This window comes from Choloepus didactylus, chromosome 27 (genome assembly GCF_015220235.1).
Source record: "Choloepus didactylus isolate mChoDid1 chromosome 27, mChoDid1.pri, whole genome shotgun sequence".
Lineage (NCBI taxonomy): Eukaryota > Metazoa > Chordata > Mammalia > Pilosa > Megalonychidae > Choloepus > Choloepus didactylus.
Genome location: NC_051333.1, coordinates 15,746,377 through 15,763,958, shown reverse-complemented (window position 1 = coordinate 15,763,958; position 17,582 = coordinate 15,746,377). Strand labels below are relative to the sequence as shown.

The window sequence follows — 17,582 nt, the reverse complement described above, 5'->3', positions numbered from 1 at the left end:
GATGGTTTTCTTTGTGCTTTATTCATTTGGAGGGGATGGGGTATTGGGTGGGGTGGTCCCTTTTCCTGAGTTAGGTCTGAGCCCGGGCCCCCTATCCAGCTGAGACTTGTCCCCTCAAGCCTGGATTCAAGGCACACCCTTCTCCCTACTGCTGCAAGGTTGGGGCAGGTGCCAAGTGAGGAGGGGGCTTATGGGGTCAACAGTCCTAAGCTGTAGGGTGTGTTGGGAAGAAAGGACATGAGGTCAGAGGTCAGCCCTCCCTCCTGAGCTCCTCCCCCAGGATCTCTGTCACCTTCTTCAGCTCATCTCTCACGTGTTCCAGCCGTTCCACATCATGTTCCTGGTAGGATAAAAAATGGGGTGGTTGGCACCCACCTCCAAAGGCAGACCACCTCAGTGGGTGCCCATGAACGTGGGCCATGGTGGGTCTCACAGTGGCAGCCAGCAGTGGCCATCCTAGTTACAGGGACCTGCGATGATGATTTATTGATGCGTCATGACCCTGCAAGAATCACAGCCACATAACCCCGCACTGAGGTCCATGTTGACTGCCATGGCCCGTTTGTGATGTGACGGCCAATTATGGTGACCTCTTACTTTCCATGACCCAGCAGTGGTGTCCATCTATACCCCAGTGAACCAGGCCTAGTGATCACTGTTCATGGCGGCCTACTTGCTCATTACGAACTAGCAACATGGCTCACTTAGACGTTTCTGTGCAATAATGATGGCCGTCTTGGTTACTATAACCTGGGTTTGGAGACAGTCTTGGTTAGATGAGGGTCTTGCTTGGATTTACCAAGATCCATTCACGGTGGATCTCACCATTTATAGCCCATCACCCACAGCTGTTTGGTATAATGCCACTGGCCATCTGGTTGACCCCATTCCTGCATTGCCTTAGGGCGATGGCAGGTGGCTGCTGTCTTCCCTCCTTCACTCACCTCCCTCTCAGCAGCCTCTTCCTCCTCCTCCTCCTTGGGTTCAGCTTCTGGCTGGCGGCGACGGTGGTGCAGGGACTCCTGGTGCCTCTCTCCTCCGGCCCTCTCCGCCCCCTGCCACAGGCCGTGGCCCCCACCTAGCACCCGCACACCCTTCTCCTCTGCCTCAAACTGGGCTGTCTCCTCGTCACTGGCCTTCTCTGCCACCCGCTTCTGGAGGCCCCCTCCACCCTCTCGATGCCGCTTCCACAGGTCCTCAAAGGACTCCTCGGGGCCCCTCCTCCTCTTTTCCTCCTCCTCCTCCTCCTCCTCCTGGCGGAGCCGGCTGTGGAGCTGCTCGTGGATGGCCTGTTCCCGCACCTCAGACTTGTGGGTCTTCTCTGCTGCCTCCTCCTCTTCCTCCTCTTCCTTGTCCCTCACTTCCTGGCTGGACCTTGTCTTCCCGGCCTCCCGCTTCTTGAAATCCCCGACCAGCAGGCCTTTCTCCTCGGCAGGCACGCAGCCGTAGGGCTCTGTCTCACACATCTCTGGCAGAAAGAGAAGCTGCTCTCTGTGCATCAGGTTGGGAAACAGAGACCCTAGAGAGTGCTGGGGCCTGCCCGAGGCCCCCACAGAGGGACTGCCCAGAACTGGGAGGGGAGGGTCAGGTGCTGGGGGGCATTCTCTGCCTCCACCCCCCCCCCCCGTCTCTGCAGGGGCCCCAAGGGTGGGTGGGGGGCCAGGCCCTGTCAAGCTGAGAATGCCTGGCAGGGCCGCGCTAGCCCACAGGGCACCCCCCTGGGAATAAGAAGAGGACACCCCTTCCTCCAGGCAGCCCTGGGGCAGGGCACGTGGCTTCTGGAGCCATCCTGGGCTCAACTGGGGCCGGGGCTCTGGAGAGGAACCCAGCCCTTCTTACCTCTGTGCAGGAGAGCCATGCAGGGCCCTCTCTGGGCCCGGCCCCGTGTCAGCACCTCCGTGACCACCTCTGCCAGGCAGCGGGTCAGCTGGGGAGCGAGGGTGAAGGGTCAGAGGGGAAGCTGAGGGCAGGGGAGATGTGGGGAGATGGAGCTCATGGAGGAGGCTGGGCAGGGAGGGCCGAGGCCCGGGTGGGATGCCGTAGGTCAGGGGCTCCATGCTCCTCACCTCCTCCTTGGAGGGTCTCGGCCCCAGGGGTGCAGCGGTGGCTGTGGAGGAAGGAGGAGGTGGGCGCCAGGGCTCTGCCACCCCAGGCGCTGTCCCCGGTGCTGAGCCCAGCTTCCGGCACCCACACATCTTCTCCTCAACCCTCCTGCAGGATGCACCGTCCCCACCCGGCCACCCGAGACCCTCCGCCCCGGGCTGGACACCAAGGCCCCTCCCGATTTCTCGCACCCACCTGCCCCCAGCAGCAGCAGCAGCAGCGTCGGCGCGGAGACCGGCCAGCGGTGCGGCATGGTGCGGCGTCCGGACTCGGGGTCCCCGGCGCTGTGCCGACCAGGCCGGGCAGCCCCTTATAACCCGCGCTGCCACCCCGCGGGGAGGAGATGACGTCACCGCCGCCCCCACCCCTCCCGCAGCGGCACGACAGCTGCGGGGCGGCCGACCTGCCTGAGACCCTCAATTATGCATGGGGAACCCACGCCTTGCACCCGCTGCCCCTCCAGGCTTCCGGCCCGTGGGCGCCAGCAAGGAGGGTGGAGGTTTCTCTTCCCAGAGAAACGGGGTCTGATCCAGCTCAACAGCCCCGTTTGGGTTCCAGTCACCTCCTGGACGACTTCAGGCAATGCCTCTCCCCTCGGGCCTCCTCTGGAAGTGGGCCTCAGCAGCCTGCGTCCTCACAGGCAGCCATGGCCTTCCGACCTGAGTCCCCACCCGACCCCGCCGCCACCGTGGAGCCCTGGGACAGTTGCTTAACTTCCCCAAGACCTGTTTCCTCCTTTGTCAAATGGTACTTTTGACAACCTACTCTAAGGCTTGGTGGCGGCGAGGGTTAAATGAGTTCCTGCGTGTCTAGAGCTTAGGGCAGAGCCTGGCACTTGGGAACTGCAGAGTCCCAAACATCTTCATTCCAGTAATTTTTATTGAGCACCTACTATCTGCCAGTCTCTCCTCTCCACTCTGAGGCTGAGCAGTGAACAAACTGGGAAACACCCCGGCCCTTCAGGTAGGAGATGGACAGTTCTCAAACCCACACGTTGTGAAGGGAGGAGCCCTGGCTGCGGTGCCTGAGTCTGGTGCAGATAGAGAAGGGGTTTACCTCGGGCAGGGTGGGCAGGGTGGGCCTCTCTGAGGAGGTGACGTGGGCTCATCACTGATCAAAGGGAGGCAATCCCAGAAGATCCAGACAAGGGCAGCCCAGGAGTGGGGCTCACAAGTGCCAAGGCTTGGGTCAGGGCCGAATTTGGAGTTGGAACACCAAAGGTGGCTGGGGGGTGGAGCAGTGGCCAGAACAAGAGAGAAGAGGAAGGCCAGGGGCAGACCGCACGGGGCCTCTGGGACGCTGGCCTTTCCGCTGAAGGAGATGGAGCCACGGGAGGGCTCTGAGCAGGGAGACTGGGGATGGGGTGGGGTGGGGGGAGGCTGCTGTGAAGGTACAAATGGGAGAGAGCAGTGGAGAGGGCCGGGGTGGGGGCCATGGAGGAGAGAGAAGTGGGCAGATGTTGGAAGATGGAGCTGCCGGGATTTGCTGATGGACTGGATGTGGGCATGAGAGGAAAGAGAAGCTGAGGATGGCTCGGAGGGTTGTGGCCTGCTGGGAAACGGCCACCCTCACTGAGCGGGGGATGCCTAGGGGAAGAGTCAGTTCTGGCAAAAATACCAGAGGATGAGCTTTGCTTGCCGAGTTCGTGATCCTATCAGGCCCCACCTGGAGCAGGGGAAGGGAAGGCAGGGAGAGGAGCGGGGGTTCAGGGGCCAGGGAGAGGGAGCCACTGGTGACCCTGCCCGGCCTCGTCCCAGAGGAAGGGGAGAGGACTCGGAATCCAGCTCCCCTGGGGACCCTGAAGCCACCCTCCAGGTCCTCTGGGGGTGCTGGGCTCTTCCAGGCCTGGGCCTTGCAGCTGGGCCCCTTTGATGACAGAGCACCTCTGAGCAATCACCCAGCACCTCCCGGAAGGTGAGACAGGAGCATCTTCCTCACTCAGGGAGTCACCAAGCCCTGTGGTCTGACCATTTATTGGGACTTTCCACTCAGCACTACTGGGGCAAGAGGAAGGGAAGAAGGAGGGAGGAAAGGAGGCCTCTTGCCTCTCTTTCCCCATCCCCAGGGTCTTCAAGTCATCCGATGGCCTGTTTCCCAGTGCAGGCTGGGAGTCCCAGTGACCACGGAATCACTGACTGGTTCAGAGGCCCTGAGATAGGGAAGGAGGTGAGGCAGATCCTGGAGTTCAGGGGCCCCCAGGAGTGATGCAGACATGAGGGATGCAGATGTCAGGATGGGCCCAGGAATACAAATCCCAGGCATCCGGGGTCCCCTGAGCTCCAGAAGGCAGCAACAATCCCACCAGTTGATGTGGACGGGTTCTCAGCTCAGGCCAGGCTGGCCTGGGAGCTGGGGCTTCTGGGGCTGGTTGGGACCAATGTACTGGAGAGGCACGTGGTCAGGGGCCGTGATCCGGTCGGTGCTGAGGTAGGGCTGGAGGGCAGGGGGCACGAGGACCGAGCCATCCTGGGGAACACAGTAGGCCTCAGAGTGCTGCCCCTGCCCCAGCCCCCCGCCCTCCACTCTGGGTGGGATCCTCTGTCCCCCGTACCTTTTGCTGGTTGCTCTCCAGGAGGGCGATGAGGAGGCGAGGCACAGCACAGGCCGTGGCGTTCACCTGGGAGGGAGGGTGCTCAGAACCAGGAGCTGGTGTGGTGGGGGTCCTGGGGAGAGGAGGCCTCTGGGGACGGAGGGGGACGGTGCAGCTCCTTACCGTGTGGGCAAACTGCAGCTCCCCAGCTTCCATCTGGAACATGATGTGCAGGCGGCGGCTCTGGAAGTCTGTGCAGTTGGAAGCACTGGTCACCTGGGGGTGGGGAGAGGGGTGGCTGGAGGCTCAGCCTGGGGGACAGTCGTGTCCTCTCTCCCCATCCTGCATCCGCCGGGGCGGGGCTCACCTCTCCAAAGCGGCCACGGCCGGGCATCCAGGCCTCGATATCGAACTTGCGGTAGGCGGGGAGGCCCAGCTCCTGGGTGGGCATGTCCAGGACCCTGAAGCCCAGGAGGATGGCATGGCGGTGGGTGGCAGGGCAGAAGTGAAGGAGGGGGCAGAAGAGGAGAAGAAATGGAGATGATGGAAGAGAAGACAGTGAGAAAGGAGGCAAATGGAAGTGAAGAAGACGGAGGAAATGACAGTGGCAAAGAGGAAGTGATGAAGCCGGAGGAAGAGGTGATGGAGAAGGTGGTGCAAGGGGCAGAAGGTGGAAAATATGATGGACTCCACTCTCCCCTTCTGTATTGACAGCACTACCTAGTTTTTTTGTAATGGGTCACTCAGATAAAGTCCACACTTCTCAGCCTCTCTTGAAAGCGAGCTGTGGCTGGCAGTGGGAGAGGAAGTGAGGCTTGTAACATCTGGGTCATCCCGTTAAAGAGAAGGGGAGTGCCCTACCATTCCCCAGCCCCCTTTCCCCCTGGATGGAGACTCGCCATCTTGGACCCCACATGTGAAGGCAACACCTAGGGACGGTGAGCAGCAAGAGGAAAGGGGCCTGCACCGCTCCTACTTCTGTTATCATCCTATAATCCCATATAGAATCACAGATATAGATCTAGATACACTTATAATGCTAATATAGGAAAAGGGGGAGAAGGTGATGATGAGATTCAAGATGGGGGAGAAGGACTCGGACTCCCCCAGGCAGCACCTGGCCATGCCTGTTGGTATGCAGTTAGCAACCTGCACAACTGTACATGTTGGTATGCAGTTAGCAGCCTGTGCAACCATACATGTTGGTGTGCAGTTAGCAACTTACACAACTGTACATATTGGTAAGTGGAACTGTCATGGGCCAGTAGCTAACACCTCCTGAGGATTCTCCCAGTTATCTACCCATAATCCTTCCTGCTTGCGGACACAGGAGGTATTCTCGCCACCCAGGCCCCACTCACTCCCACCCCTCTACCACCCTCCTCAGCGCCTGGCCCCTCTCCACACCGGAAGTGCAAGCCCAGCTCCGTCAAGATCTCCATCTGAAGGGACAGGAACTCCTCCAGCAGCTGTGAGCTCTGCTCCAGCCCAGGGCCTGTCACCCCAAACATCTCCACCTAGAGCAGGGCAGAAGGCCTAAGGATTAGGAGGCCGCGGGCTGTTGGGGTGACCCCCCACCCCAGTCCCGGATTATATCAACCTTGGTGAAGTGATGCACTCGATACAGCCCCCATGGTTCCTTCGCTGTGTCTGTCTCTGCCCGGTAGCAAGTGCTGGAACATACCATCCTGGGGGGCAGCAGGTGAGGTCAGGGAGGGGGGGAGAATGTCACAGGTGGGGACAAAGTCTTAAGGAACTGGATGTCACCTGATTGGCAGATCTCTGAAGGCCACGGCGTGGTCCATGAAGTAGCCTAGGAGGAGGAGAAGGGGGCAAGACAGGGTCAGTCAGGGCTGTCACCAGTCCACAGGAAGCCTTGGTGAGAATTTGAAAAGGGATCCACTCTGGTGGATAACACCCCATGTCAAGGGACATGGCTGACAGCCCTGCATACCAATCAATATGTGCAGTTGTGTAGGTTGCTAACTACGTATCAACATGTACAGTTGTGCAGATTGCTAACTGCATATGAACATGTACAGTTATATAAGTTGCTAACTGCATAACAGTACAGCACTTGCTAACTGCATAATAGTACAGCTTACACACCTGTACATATTGGTGTGCTGTCATGGGCTGGTAGCCAACACCTCCTGGGATTCTCCCAGTTGTCTACCCACAATCCTTCCTGCTCTAAGGACACAGGAGGTGTTTTCACCACCCAGACACACTCACCTGCAAGGCCTACCTCTGCCGTCCCTGCCAGATTGAGATCTTCAAAGCGGGAGGGGTCAATGTTGTAAATCTGGGAGGGGTTGGCATTTGGTGTCATCCCACAGCCTTCCTGGGGAGGAAGCCAGTCAGCAGGGCTCAGGGGATGGGTAACACTGGCCTCCCCTCTTTGCAATCACAACCCCCACCACTCCCCTGGAAACATCTGGACTTGCTCTGGCCTCCCTGTTACTGCCTTGGCCCCCTCAACCCAGGGCTAGGATGGTCTCTTTTAGGGGGGCAGGCTAGTCTCTCTGCCTGGTCCTGGAGGCCTGGCTGGGGCTGCCAGAACAGGACCAGGCACCAGCTGGGCATAGGGAGATGAGGGGCCTCACTCACAAACACAGCTCCCCGGAGAAGGTCTGGTACCGTCATGGGGATGAAGCCCTATGAAGGGGAGAGGATGGATGAGGGACAGAGCCAGGCCCCCCAACAAGACCCCAAGCTCAGGCCTGAAAAAGGAACCCTGCAGAGTAAGGCAACGGACCCCCCTGTCGTTCCAAAGTCTATTCTACCTCAGGGAAAACCGGGAAAGACCTGAGCCGTGGGGGTGGAGCTGTGCCCCAGGACCCCTGTGTCCCTGTCACTCGAAAGCTCTCTGCTGCACCCTCCCTGATGTCCTCCATCCCTCTTCTCAGTTCATCCCACACCAGGTAGCCGGAGGTACAGTTGTGAAGTACAGCTCTGATCATGTTCCTCCCCTGCTTAAAACCATCCATGGCTCCCCAGTGCCCTCAGGAAATGACTGAGCCCCTGACATGGCCCATGAGGCCCCATGCACTCAGTGTGTTGCAGACAGGCACAGTGGTACAGTGGTTATGAGGGCTATGAGTGCAGGCTCTAGAACCAGCTCCATGTGCTGCTGTGAGACCTTGGGCAGTCACCTCCCTTCTCCAGGCCCCAATTTCCCCACCTCTAAAGTGCACACACCTCATAAAATTGTCATAAGAATTAAACGTGCCAACAATACACATAAAGCTCCAAGAACCGTGACGGGAGCGGAGCAGGTCACCCCCCCACCCCTGTGCCCTCTGAGCTCAGCTTCTGTGCCACCCCTTCCAGGCAGCCCTCCGATCCTGGCCCATACCCGGCGGATGAGCTTGCTGAGTGTGAAGTTGACCAGGCTGTGCTGCAGGAGGGCCCCAGCCCCGCGCAGGTAATAGGAGCGGTGGCCAGACACGTGAGATAGGCGCCTGGGAGACAGATGTGCAGACAGGAGGGTGAATGGGGGCCAGGGCTGGGGGGGGGGTGGGGAGCTCAAGCACCCAGGGACAGAGGCCCAGATGCCAGGTGGGGCTGGAGCATCAAATATTCATGTGGCAGTTTCACATCCCATGCCAAGCCCGAGAGGCAGGAGCTGCCTGCCAGCTGCTGGGGTGGTGGTGGGTGGGCAGAAGGGGCCGGGGGCCAGGGGCGGGGCTCACTTCTGACGGATGATGTCCAGTTTCTCGCCGATTTCCAGGTGGCCCCGGGGTTGGAAGGAAAAAGCTGGATGTGGGTGAAAAGCAATGGGGTGAGAGGCAAAGAGAGAGAGAGACAGGGGACAGGAGATAGGGACAAAAAGGAGAGACGGTAAGACAGAGCAGAGGAAAGAGGAAAACAGAGAGAAACGGAGAGAGGAGAGAGAGGAAGAGAGACAAGGGAGGGGAAAGGGGGAGAAAGATAGGGGAGAGACAGGAAGGTAGAAACAGAGACAAAGAAAAAGAGAGAGGGAAACAGGGAGGACGAGAGAGACAGAGAGATGGGAACAAGGAGGAAGGCAAGGCAGGGTCAAGAAAGGGGAGGGAGGCAGATGGAAAAGAGAAGGAAACACGGTGAGGAAGGGAGAGGGAAGGAGATAGAAAGAGGGTGACACAGTCAGGGAGGAGGAATCCGAGCAAGATGGGGACTAAAACAGGGGTCAGAGAGCCAGACAGACAGACAGCTGACACATGCACGTGCACAGACGTGCACACATCCAGGAAAGGAGACAGGGCAATAAAGCTGAAAGAAGTGCTAGGAGAGACACAGAGAACGAAAACCCAAGAGCTGCCCCTCAGGGATAGCCAGAGCCCAGCTGAGGCAGACAGATGGAACTGCCTCCCACAGCGCTGGGACCCCAGCAGCCAACCTGCCCACCCCCATACCCCCAGCCTGGGGTCACAGGCCTTTTGGCTCCCAGGCCCTGGGATGTGGCCCACCTGGCTTCTCTCCAACCACATGGAGCACTCGGGCCTGGCTCTCGTCCCCGATGGGCTGCAGGGACACAGCAGATGTCACTGGGGAGGTGGCACTGGGTGGACCCCTGACCTCCCCTACCACACAGCCCTGCACTCACCACGTCTGGGTGGGTCTGGTTGGGCAGCTTCAGCGCCCGCAGGTAGAACTGCTCCTCGAGCTGGGTCTCCTTGGGGTACAGGGATGTGAGCTCCTTCCGGATCTCCCGGCCACGTGTGCGCAGACCCTGATATTTAGGGTCCTGGGGGCAGGGAAAACAGGGTCAGTCCAGGAAAGGGTGGGGCTGTCTCTCAAGCAGTTTGACCTGGATCCCTGCTGGTAAAACATCTGAGGTGGACATTCGTTTCCTCTTCTTCTGGCCTAGGACCCTGAATTTTCTTTTGGGACCCTCCCCTCACCACCATGCGCACATCCATGGGGACCGGACTCAGGCCTGGCCAACTGAAGCATTCCACTGCTCTGGCCACAGTGACTGGCTCAGAGACAAGGACATGGCCCCAGGACAAATAACAGTAATCAGCCCCAGGACTTGGGCTACAAATAACACATAAGTGGTCATTTTTGTGCCTGAATGGCCCACCTATGCCGCCCACCCTAGATCTCTATGGGGAGAAAGCTGGTCTGACAATGAGAGGAAAGCAGAACCAAGAGATCCAGAACCTGGATCCAGCTGTACCTGAAGTTGGCATTTTCCAATTCCATGACTAATAAAGCACCCCCCCCCCAACTTTTGTAAACTTGTTTGAGTTGTATTTCTGTCACTTACAACTGAGGAATCATTACTGATAGGGTATCTTTCTGCCACCCCCAGCCCCTCCACCATGGATGAGACAGCAACTCCCAGTAGTACCTGCTGTACTTGATTCTTGTCCTGGCTTTCCTGGTAGAAAAGAGATGAAGGGGGGTAATTAAGTTGACGTGGGAGGAGGGAAAAAGAGGGGTGAAAGGTCAAGCACGGTCAAGGGATTTGAATCTCCTGTTCCGCCAGTGACTGGCTGTGTGAGCCCAGCTGGCTCTCTGCCTGTGCCTCAGTTTCCCTATTTGTAAAGTTGCCAGGAGGTCAGATCACATAACCGTTTTATTTGCTGCCCACCTGGGTTGCAGGCAGCCCCTGGCCTGGCACTCAGTCGGTCGCTGGGACATAGAATTCGTGGCAGGAAGGGCCTTTGCGCATAGTGGCTAAGAGCAGCCCCGAGGACCGGGGCGGGGGGAGGGGGATTCTGTCTCTCCCACTTCCTGGCTGTGTGACTTGGGCAAGTTTTACCCTCTTAGGTAAAACCAAGTTGTCGTGAGAGTTAAATGACTGTGCAAAGGGCCTTGACCGGTGCCTGGTCTGCTCTTATTTCTTTGATTCGGTTTCAGGCCTCTAGGGCAGATGCCACTGACTGTCTAACCCAGGATCCGTCACCCTCCTTCCTTCTTCCTAATAGACCCTGACTCAGTTTACCCTCCCCAGGGAGCCTGAAACTCAGGAAAAGTGGATCCAGCCCAAAGCAGGACCCTGAGGAGGTTAAGCTGGTCACTGTGACTCCATTTCTCTGGCCGATGACTAGTGTAGCAGCAGGGGTGGGTCGCCAGGTCCATGAACCACGAGGACACTGCAGGATGCTTCCGGAAGGGTCTCCTTGTGCTTGGAAATGGCACTTTGGCCAGGGAAGGCCCCTTTCCTGCCTCTGCAGAGCTGTGTGAGGGGCTGCAGCACCACAACAGCCGTTGTGGAACCATGAGAGGGGCAAGTGAGGGCAGATCAACCAAGGGGGCGAAGCTGGGCTGAGATGCTGGGAGAGCTGATAATCAATCAACCCTAAAACTGCTGGGCCCTGGGTGGCTTGTTGTCAGGTAATATATGTCCACGTTGTGTAAGCTCCTTAGACTGGGTTTCCTGTTACCTGCAGCCAGGGGCACTCTTGCTGTCACCCCCACCCCCTAGGACCTCCATGCTCACCAGCAGGGCCTTCACTGCCTCAGCCACTGCCCCCTTCTCTTCCTCCAGGCTCCAGATCTGCTTCCGCAGCTGCCTCAGCTCCTGCCATGTTGAGATCTAGAGGTAGAAATGGGAGGGGAAGATGGGGAAGCAGCCGCTGCCCCTACTCCTTGCTGGACCTGCCATGGGGTGAGGCAGAGACCCCTCCTGTGCCCCAGTAGCCCTTTCCCCCTCCTGTCTTCAGTACTAGAACTCTCTGATGTTCAGCTGGGCACACAGCTGCCTAGAATTAAGACATGTTTCCCAGCTTGCCTCTCGGTCTTGTAACCGAGACCAGCCAACGGACAAGAATGGGAGTGGTAAGAGTGAGTCTTGGGTCATGTCTTTAAATCTAAGCCCCCGTTCTGGCCTTTCTCTTCCTACTTCCCTGACTGACCCTGAGAAGGGGTGTAGAGCAAGGAGATGAAAGGAACCTGGGCCCCTGATGGACAAAACGTAGCAGTCTCCTGCCAGCCTGGACCACTCATCTCTTGATATTATCTGAGAGCTCCTAGCTGTGGGGCTGTTCCAAAAGCAACCACACTCAACAACACAGTGGAGTAAGGAAGGTTGAGAGAGAGCTGGGCACCCACCAGCGCTCATTTCCTTGAAGACACCTACTGCCATGGATTCCTTCCCTGCAAGCCCAGATCCCCTGGAAAACCCCTTTGCACCCTCTGGCTTCAGTTTTCCTTTCAGCACCATGGTGCCGTTGTGGGGCTGGAAAGCAGAAGGGGACAGTGGGCCCCAGCTGGTTTGCTACCCACTTGGTGGCTCCCCCTGGAGGTTCCCTAGGATACTGGGCATGTCCAAAAGTGACTCATGGGGAAGCACCTGCCTCCAAATCTGCTCCTCCTCCTTAGGAATCCCAATCTCCCAGTCCGGAGCCCAGGGGGCCTCTCGGGGATGCTCCACCCCCTCAGCCAGGCACCCTGTCTTGTCCATTCTGCCTCATGAACAACCATCAAATCTGCACCCCCTCCCCCGGCTCTGCCCCACTCGGGGCCTTGTCATTTCCCACTAAAATCCCTGTCCTACCCACCCGACCTTCAGACTCACGCCTCTGATCCAGCCAGAGAGCACTTTTACAATGTCTCCTGCTTAAGGCACTCACAGCTGCCAGTGTCCCCAGGAATAAATCACACCTTACCATGGCCTACAAAGTTATAACCCAGTCATATACTTCTTAACACTTTAGTCTCTAGGCTGGGGGTGTGAACCATTAGTGGGTTATAAAATTAGTTTAGGATCTCTAAATCAGCATTTTAAAAATGATATTAGGTAGGATATACAAATAATTTAAAATAGAATGTATCATACATGTTGAGAGCAAGAACAGCCGATGAAACTTGTTTCAATTGTGTGTACCTGAGCAGGATGCGTAATGTATTTTTCTACTCGTGGTTGCTAAGTTTGAAAAACCTTCCTAAGGGTGTAACATTCCAAATTACCTCCAGGTCCACCAAACGCCATATTTCATCCTACCTCTAAGCTTTTGTACATTCTGGCCCCTCCATTTGGAACACACTTCTTCCTGCTTCCTCTGGCTAACCTGCATTCATTCTATAGACCTTTGCCTAATGCCACCTCCTCCAGGAAGTCCTCCCACACTGTCATCTACTTTTCCTTCACAGCACATAATAGAGATGATAGTTATATGTTTAAAACTGTATGTTAAACATCTGTCTCTTTCACTGGACTGTGATTTTACAAGTAAACACAGTGGGGTAGTTAAGACTGTGGACTCTGGAGCCAGACAACATAGATTCAAATGCCCATTCTGCCACTTACCAGTAGTGTGATCTTGGGCAAGTTAACTTCTCTGTGCCTTGGTTTCCCCTTTGATAAAATGGGGGAAAACAATGGCACCTACCTTCTAGGATTGTTGTGAAAATTAATTGAGGCTAGTACATATAAAGTACTTCAAACAGGGAGGTAGTGGAGTTCAGGATAGGGATGGGAGGACTTGGGGTTCCCACCATCCTCAGCACCCCAGGGGGGTCCAGAGATATGACCACCCCACAGCAAGTAGAATTATATAAGCGCTAACTGTTTTATCTTTATTATTCACTGCCTTATTTTCACTCAGTACCTGGAACACAGTGTGTGCCCCATAAATGTCCCTCAGTGGAATCATGCATTCATCAAATACACCCATTTAACTGCCTGCTACTTGTGGAGTGGTGGGATTCTACCCCTCACTGTTCAAAGGCAAGATCTCCCCTCTCCCTTCCCTGGTCTGCTCCACTCCCTGACCTCCCATTTTCCTTTGCGGTCTTAGATAAGCTTGGCACATAGTAAATTCCTAGCGTACGTAGGTACGCAGCATGCATTGTGTAAAAGGTGCATAATGAGTGTCCAAGACACAACAGGCACCCTTAGCATATATATAGTAGGGCCTTAGCGCCCAGGGGGTTACCCGCCCAGCACAAGTTGGTAAACTTGGGAAAGAACTAAACTTCTTGAAGTAAGCCCGCCCCCTGCTGGAGAGCATCTTGCAAGTCCAGTCATTCCCACAAGAGAACAGCAAATACGTAAAGCGGCTCCGGACCCGCCCCCGCCCGCTGGCGCAAGCGCACTCACGATCGCAGGCAGGTCAGCTGGTCGCAGCTCCCCCTTGCGGAGCTCCAGGGAGCGCGCGGCCTCTTCTGGGCATGCGCACAGAGGTTCCACATCCAACTGAGGAAGGGCGCTGTAGCCCTCGCGCGCGTGTTCATACAGGAGGTTCCGGTCCCGTCTCTCCGTAGCGAAATTTCTGCTTGGGTTCTGGTTGCAGACGCAGCGGTCCCGGGACCGGAGCCACCGACCAGCCAGCAAAGGCCACAAGCGCCGCGCCATGGACGCCACCATCTTGCGCGTGGGACAACCGATCACGCACCCTTGGTCCCGCCCACTCCGCGTTGCGACCAATTGCAAAACAGCTCGGGACGAGCCAATCAGACCCTGGAAGGGACGAGTCCCCCGATAGAGAAAGCCTTCCACGCTGTGCTTCAAACAGTTCAATGAGGAAAGTAGACCGAGATTGACTCTGTCGTTGACCAATCTGCCTGTGCCCCGCCCCTTCGCTTTCTGCCAGCGGCACAACTAGCTAAGGTAACCCGGAAAGGGCTAGAGGCGGGTTTTCGCGTGTCTGCGGAGCCTGCTGGGGTCGGTGAGGTCAAGTCCTCCGAACCTCCCCGGATCTTTCAGATTTCCCCTTCCCTCCTGTATACGGGCGGGGGCAGTTGGGTCCTCGGGAGCCTAATCAGAACGAGGCTAAATTCACGGAGGGGTTTACTGTTAGCTGCATGAAGGGTTGTGGCTAGACCTTTAGAGGAACTTCCTTTGAGTTAACCAGAAGGCTTTGAGCGGGAAGGGGAAAATTTCAATCCTGGCTCGACCCTTCCTCCTTTTTGAGTCTCTCATCCCCTAACACAGGGAGCTCCAGGCGGTGGGATGTCGTGGTCCGGCCTTTTCCGTGGCCTCAGTGCGTTCCTGAGCGGCGGTAAGTGGAAGGCTCCAGGTACAGAGACGGGGTGGATGAGGGTTATCCCCGCTAGAACTTGACTGCCTCTGCCTCAGCCAGAGACCATCAGGGTTCTTTAAATCAAGCATAGATATGGTAGGTTTTGGCAGAGCTCGGGCTGCGAGGTGGGAAGATGCTCAGCGAACATTTGTTAAATGGTTGCATTGAAGGCCTGTGCATCAGGTGGGTGCTAGGAGTTTGGGTCAGTCATTTATTTCTTCCGCTAATATTAATTGCTTCCACTGGGTGAAACACCCAAGCAAGGTGTTTTAGTTCTTTCAGCTGATGTTTTGCAGGAGTTTAGTATGTGTCTCACACACAGAGGAGTGCTTCATTTATGCAGTTATTCCTTCTGCAAACGATCGCTTCCCATGGACTATGCCCTGTGTGTATTTCATTCGCATATTCACTCTGCAAACCTTTCTTAAGCCCCTTCTGTTAGGATCACAGCGGTGAGCAAGGGGAGCCTGGTCCCTGCCATCGGGCATCTGGGCTAGCTTGATGGGTCTCTCATGATAGCCCCATGAGCAGTGAGTGCTCAGGAGGGGGATGTGCTTATGCTGCCTGCAGTACAGGTGAGGAAACTGAGGCAATGGGAGATGAAGTCTTGCCCAAAGACATTCCACTAAGAAAGAGGAGACTTCTCAGAAGGTGTCATTCCCTTTGAGGCTATTGCTGTAACACTAGACAAGGTGACATGGGGAATGGACCATGGGGCCAGGACCTGCCCTGGATTGGGGGGTGTCTGTGAAGTTTTGGTGCTGAAAGGGCATCCATGCTGGTGACAGAGCGAGGAGTAGGAGCTGGATAGATGGATGAAGCTGTGACCTCAAAGCCCTGCACTGTGAGCTCCAAGAGGGCTCCAGGAGGGCTGTGTCAGACCCCACTGTGACCCATTATTGGGGCCAAGACACAATAGGTGCTCAGTGAATATTTGCTAAAGAGAATCCAGTTGTCTTTGAGTCTTTTTATACCCCATGTTCAATGCATTAGCAAATCCTGTTGGCTCTGCCTGGAAAATCTATACCCCCATTCCCTCCTCGCCTTTCTGGTTTTGCTTACTACCCCACAGCCATAGTTTTCCTCTCTGTTGGTGTTTGGGGACACAGGCTGGTGGCAAGTGAGGAGATGTTAGAGAGGTGATGGGAGCTGATCTGGTGGACTGTGGTGGGCTTAGTCCTTTGCCCTCTGATATGGAGCCACAGGAAGGCTCTGAGCAGGGGAGGGACACAGGCTCCCTCTGGACGGGGGCAGGAGCCAAGAGACCAGTGGGGAGGAGGAGGAAATGGTCCAGCAGGAGACAAGGATGGACAAGACGGGGGCGGAAAGGGGCAGCAGAAGAGGGAGAAAGGGGATGGATTCTTATCAGTTGAAGGTTGAGCTGACAGCATCTGCTAATGGGTTGGATGTGGGTGTGAGAGGGGTTGGTGATATCTCCCAGGAACACCCCACAGGCTTGCTGTGGGGATTGCATGAGTTACTAGGTGTAAAATGTACAGAACAGTACAAATAAAATGAGTGAATTCAGGTAAAATGCTTACAATAGAACCTGACATACAGTGGTTGTCCAATAAACATTAGCTCTCATTGCTAATATGTGCCAATACCCTTAGATGTAAACAGGTGCATCCTTGTAAAATGCTGGGGGCAGTGCCTGGAACACCAAAATTGAGCTTACATTATTGTGTGTTCATTGGGATCCTAACTCCCGTCCTCCTGGCTGTGTCCCCCCAGGCCTAGCCCTGGCCCCCCGGCTCCAGACCTTTCGCCCCATGGCCACCCTGAACCAGATGCACCGCCTGGGACCTCCGAAGCGGCCGCCCCGGAAACTGGGCCCCATGGAGGGCCATCCGCAGCTGAAGGGCGTCGTTCTGCGCACGTTCATCCGCAAGCCCAAGAAGCCCAACTCAGCCAACCGCAAGTGCTGCCGGGTGCGGCTCAGCACGGGCCGTGAGGCCGTCTGCTTTATTCCCGGAGAGGGTCATAGCCTGCAGGAGCACCACGTCGTCCTGGTGCAGGGCGGCCGCACCCAGGACCTGCCCGGCGTCAAGCTCACTATTGTGCGCGGCAAGTACGACTGTGGCCATGTGCAGAAGAAGAAGTGACCACCGGGGGCACGGTGGACTGGGTGTCCCTGCAGAACTAGAACCTTCCTCTCTCCCCAGGATCCACCAGGGTCCTTGGAAGGCTATTCAACCTCTAAAGCCCCCCCAATCCTAGATTCACGTTGTGGCTCTGCCTCTTCCATGGGGATCATCATTAGCCCATAGTGTCCTGGGTGTGAATTAGAAAAAGGCGCCCCTTTCTGTTAAGCCCCTGGGCTGGTGTAGAGCGTTGGCATGAGGTACTGAGACTGCACTGCCATCAGCTGGGAAGGGGTTGTAATAAACAGACCCAGCTTGGTTGTGATGTGAATGGTATCCCCGGATGTATGTGCTCTCCCTGTGGGCTTGGCAACCAACAGCCCCTCTGGGCCTCGGTTTACCCCCTGGAAATCGGCCCTACTCTCAATACCTGCTTTGTTCGGTTTCTTGGAGATTAAATTGGATGATCTATGTGCATGAGGATGGTTATTTAGTTTTACACTTTGGAGACAGGAAGGTGGCACCGAGTCCCACTTCCACTTCTTACAGGCTGTGGGACCTGGGCAAGTAAAGCCCTCAGAAGCTTCCTCATCTGGAAAATGATGGGAATTGTAATGCTGGCATTGAAGGGGTGTGGAAAGGATAAAACAGGTGCACTGCCTCATCCCTGGGAACTGTTCTGTGTTATCATCAGGCTGACAGACCAGGGTTCGATCCCACCTCCACCTCTTAATTACCCTGTGACCTCAGGTATAGTCCATCCCCACTCTTGGCCTCAGTTACCTCCCCTGGAAATCGGTGCTGATGGTCATGCTGGTTCTTGTGAGGACTGAATGACAGGATCGTGTGCCCAGCCACTGTTGATTTTAAGAGCTGTACTTATATCACTGGGCCTGGAGCCCGACACTC

At 56.4% G+C, this 17,582-nt stretch overlaps 3 protein-coding genes across 6 annotated transcripts; 1 reads left to right on the top strand and 2 right to left on the bottom strand.

Annotated features, from left to right (window-relative positions):
* Positions 1-7: 7 nt before the first annotated feature.
* Positions 8-3,920, bottom strand: CCER2 (coiled-coil glutamate rich protein 2). Its single transcript, XM_037819153.1, has 5 exons — positions 2,299-3,920; positions 2,067-2,107; positions 1,840-1,927; positions 945-1,468; positions 8-340 (listed from the first exon to the last, which is right to left on the bottom strand). The coding sequence occupies exons 1-5, from the start codon at positions 2,354-2,356 to the stop codon at positions 251-253; spliced, it is 801 nt and encodes a 266-aa protein (XP_037675081.1). The 5' UTR covers positions 2,357-3,920; the 3' UTR covers positions 8-250.
* Positions 3,921-4,060: 140 nt separating this feature from the next.
* On the bottom strand, positions 4,061-13,967 carry SARS2 (seryl-tRNA synthetase 2, mitochondrial). Its single transcript, XM_037819148.1, has 16 exons — positions 13,668-13,967; positions 11,067-11,162; positions 9,972-10,001; positions 9,222-9,362; positions 9,085-9,139; positions 8,329-8,392; positions 7,992-8,097; positions 7,244-7,291; positions 6,869-6,977; positions 6,401-6,446; positions 6,234-6,321; positions 6,041-6,150; positions 5,001-5,094; positions 4,817-4,909; positions 4,655-4,720; positions 4,061-4,569 (listed from the first exon to the last, which is right to left on the bottom strand). The coding sequence occupies exons 1-16, from the start codon at positions 13,932-13,934 to the stop codon at positions 4,426-4,428; spliced, it is 1,557 nt and encodes a 518-aa protein (XP_037675076.1). The 5' UTR covers positions 13,935-13,967; the 3' UTR covers positions 4,061-4,425.
* Positions 13,968-14,078: 111 nt separating this feature from the next.
* On the top strand, positions 14,079-17,148 carry MRPS12 (mitochondrial ribosomal protein S12). Of its 4 annotated transcripts, none has more exons than XM_037819156.1 (3): positions 14,079-14,177; positions 14,502-14,568; positions 16,324-17,148. In XM_037819156.1, exons 2-3 carry the CDS (start codon positions 14,520-14,522, stop codon positions 16,692-16,694), a joined length of 420 nt encoding a protein of 139 aa, XP_037675084.1. In that variant the 5' UTR covers positions 14,079-14,177; positions 14,502-14,519; the 3' UTR covers positions 16,695-17,148. The 4 variants fall into 4 exon arrangements, with proteins under 4 accessions (XP_037675084.1, XP_037675082.1, XP_037675083.1 ...); XM_037819154.1 differs by lacking the exon at positions 14,079-14,177 and adding an exon at positions 14,182-14,235; XM_037819155.1 differs by lacking the exon at positions 14,079-14,177 and adding an exon at positions 14,189-14,231.
* The last annotated feature ends 434 nt before the right edge of the window (positions 17,149-17,582 follow it).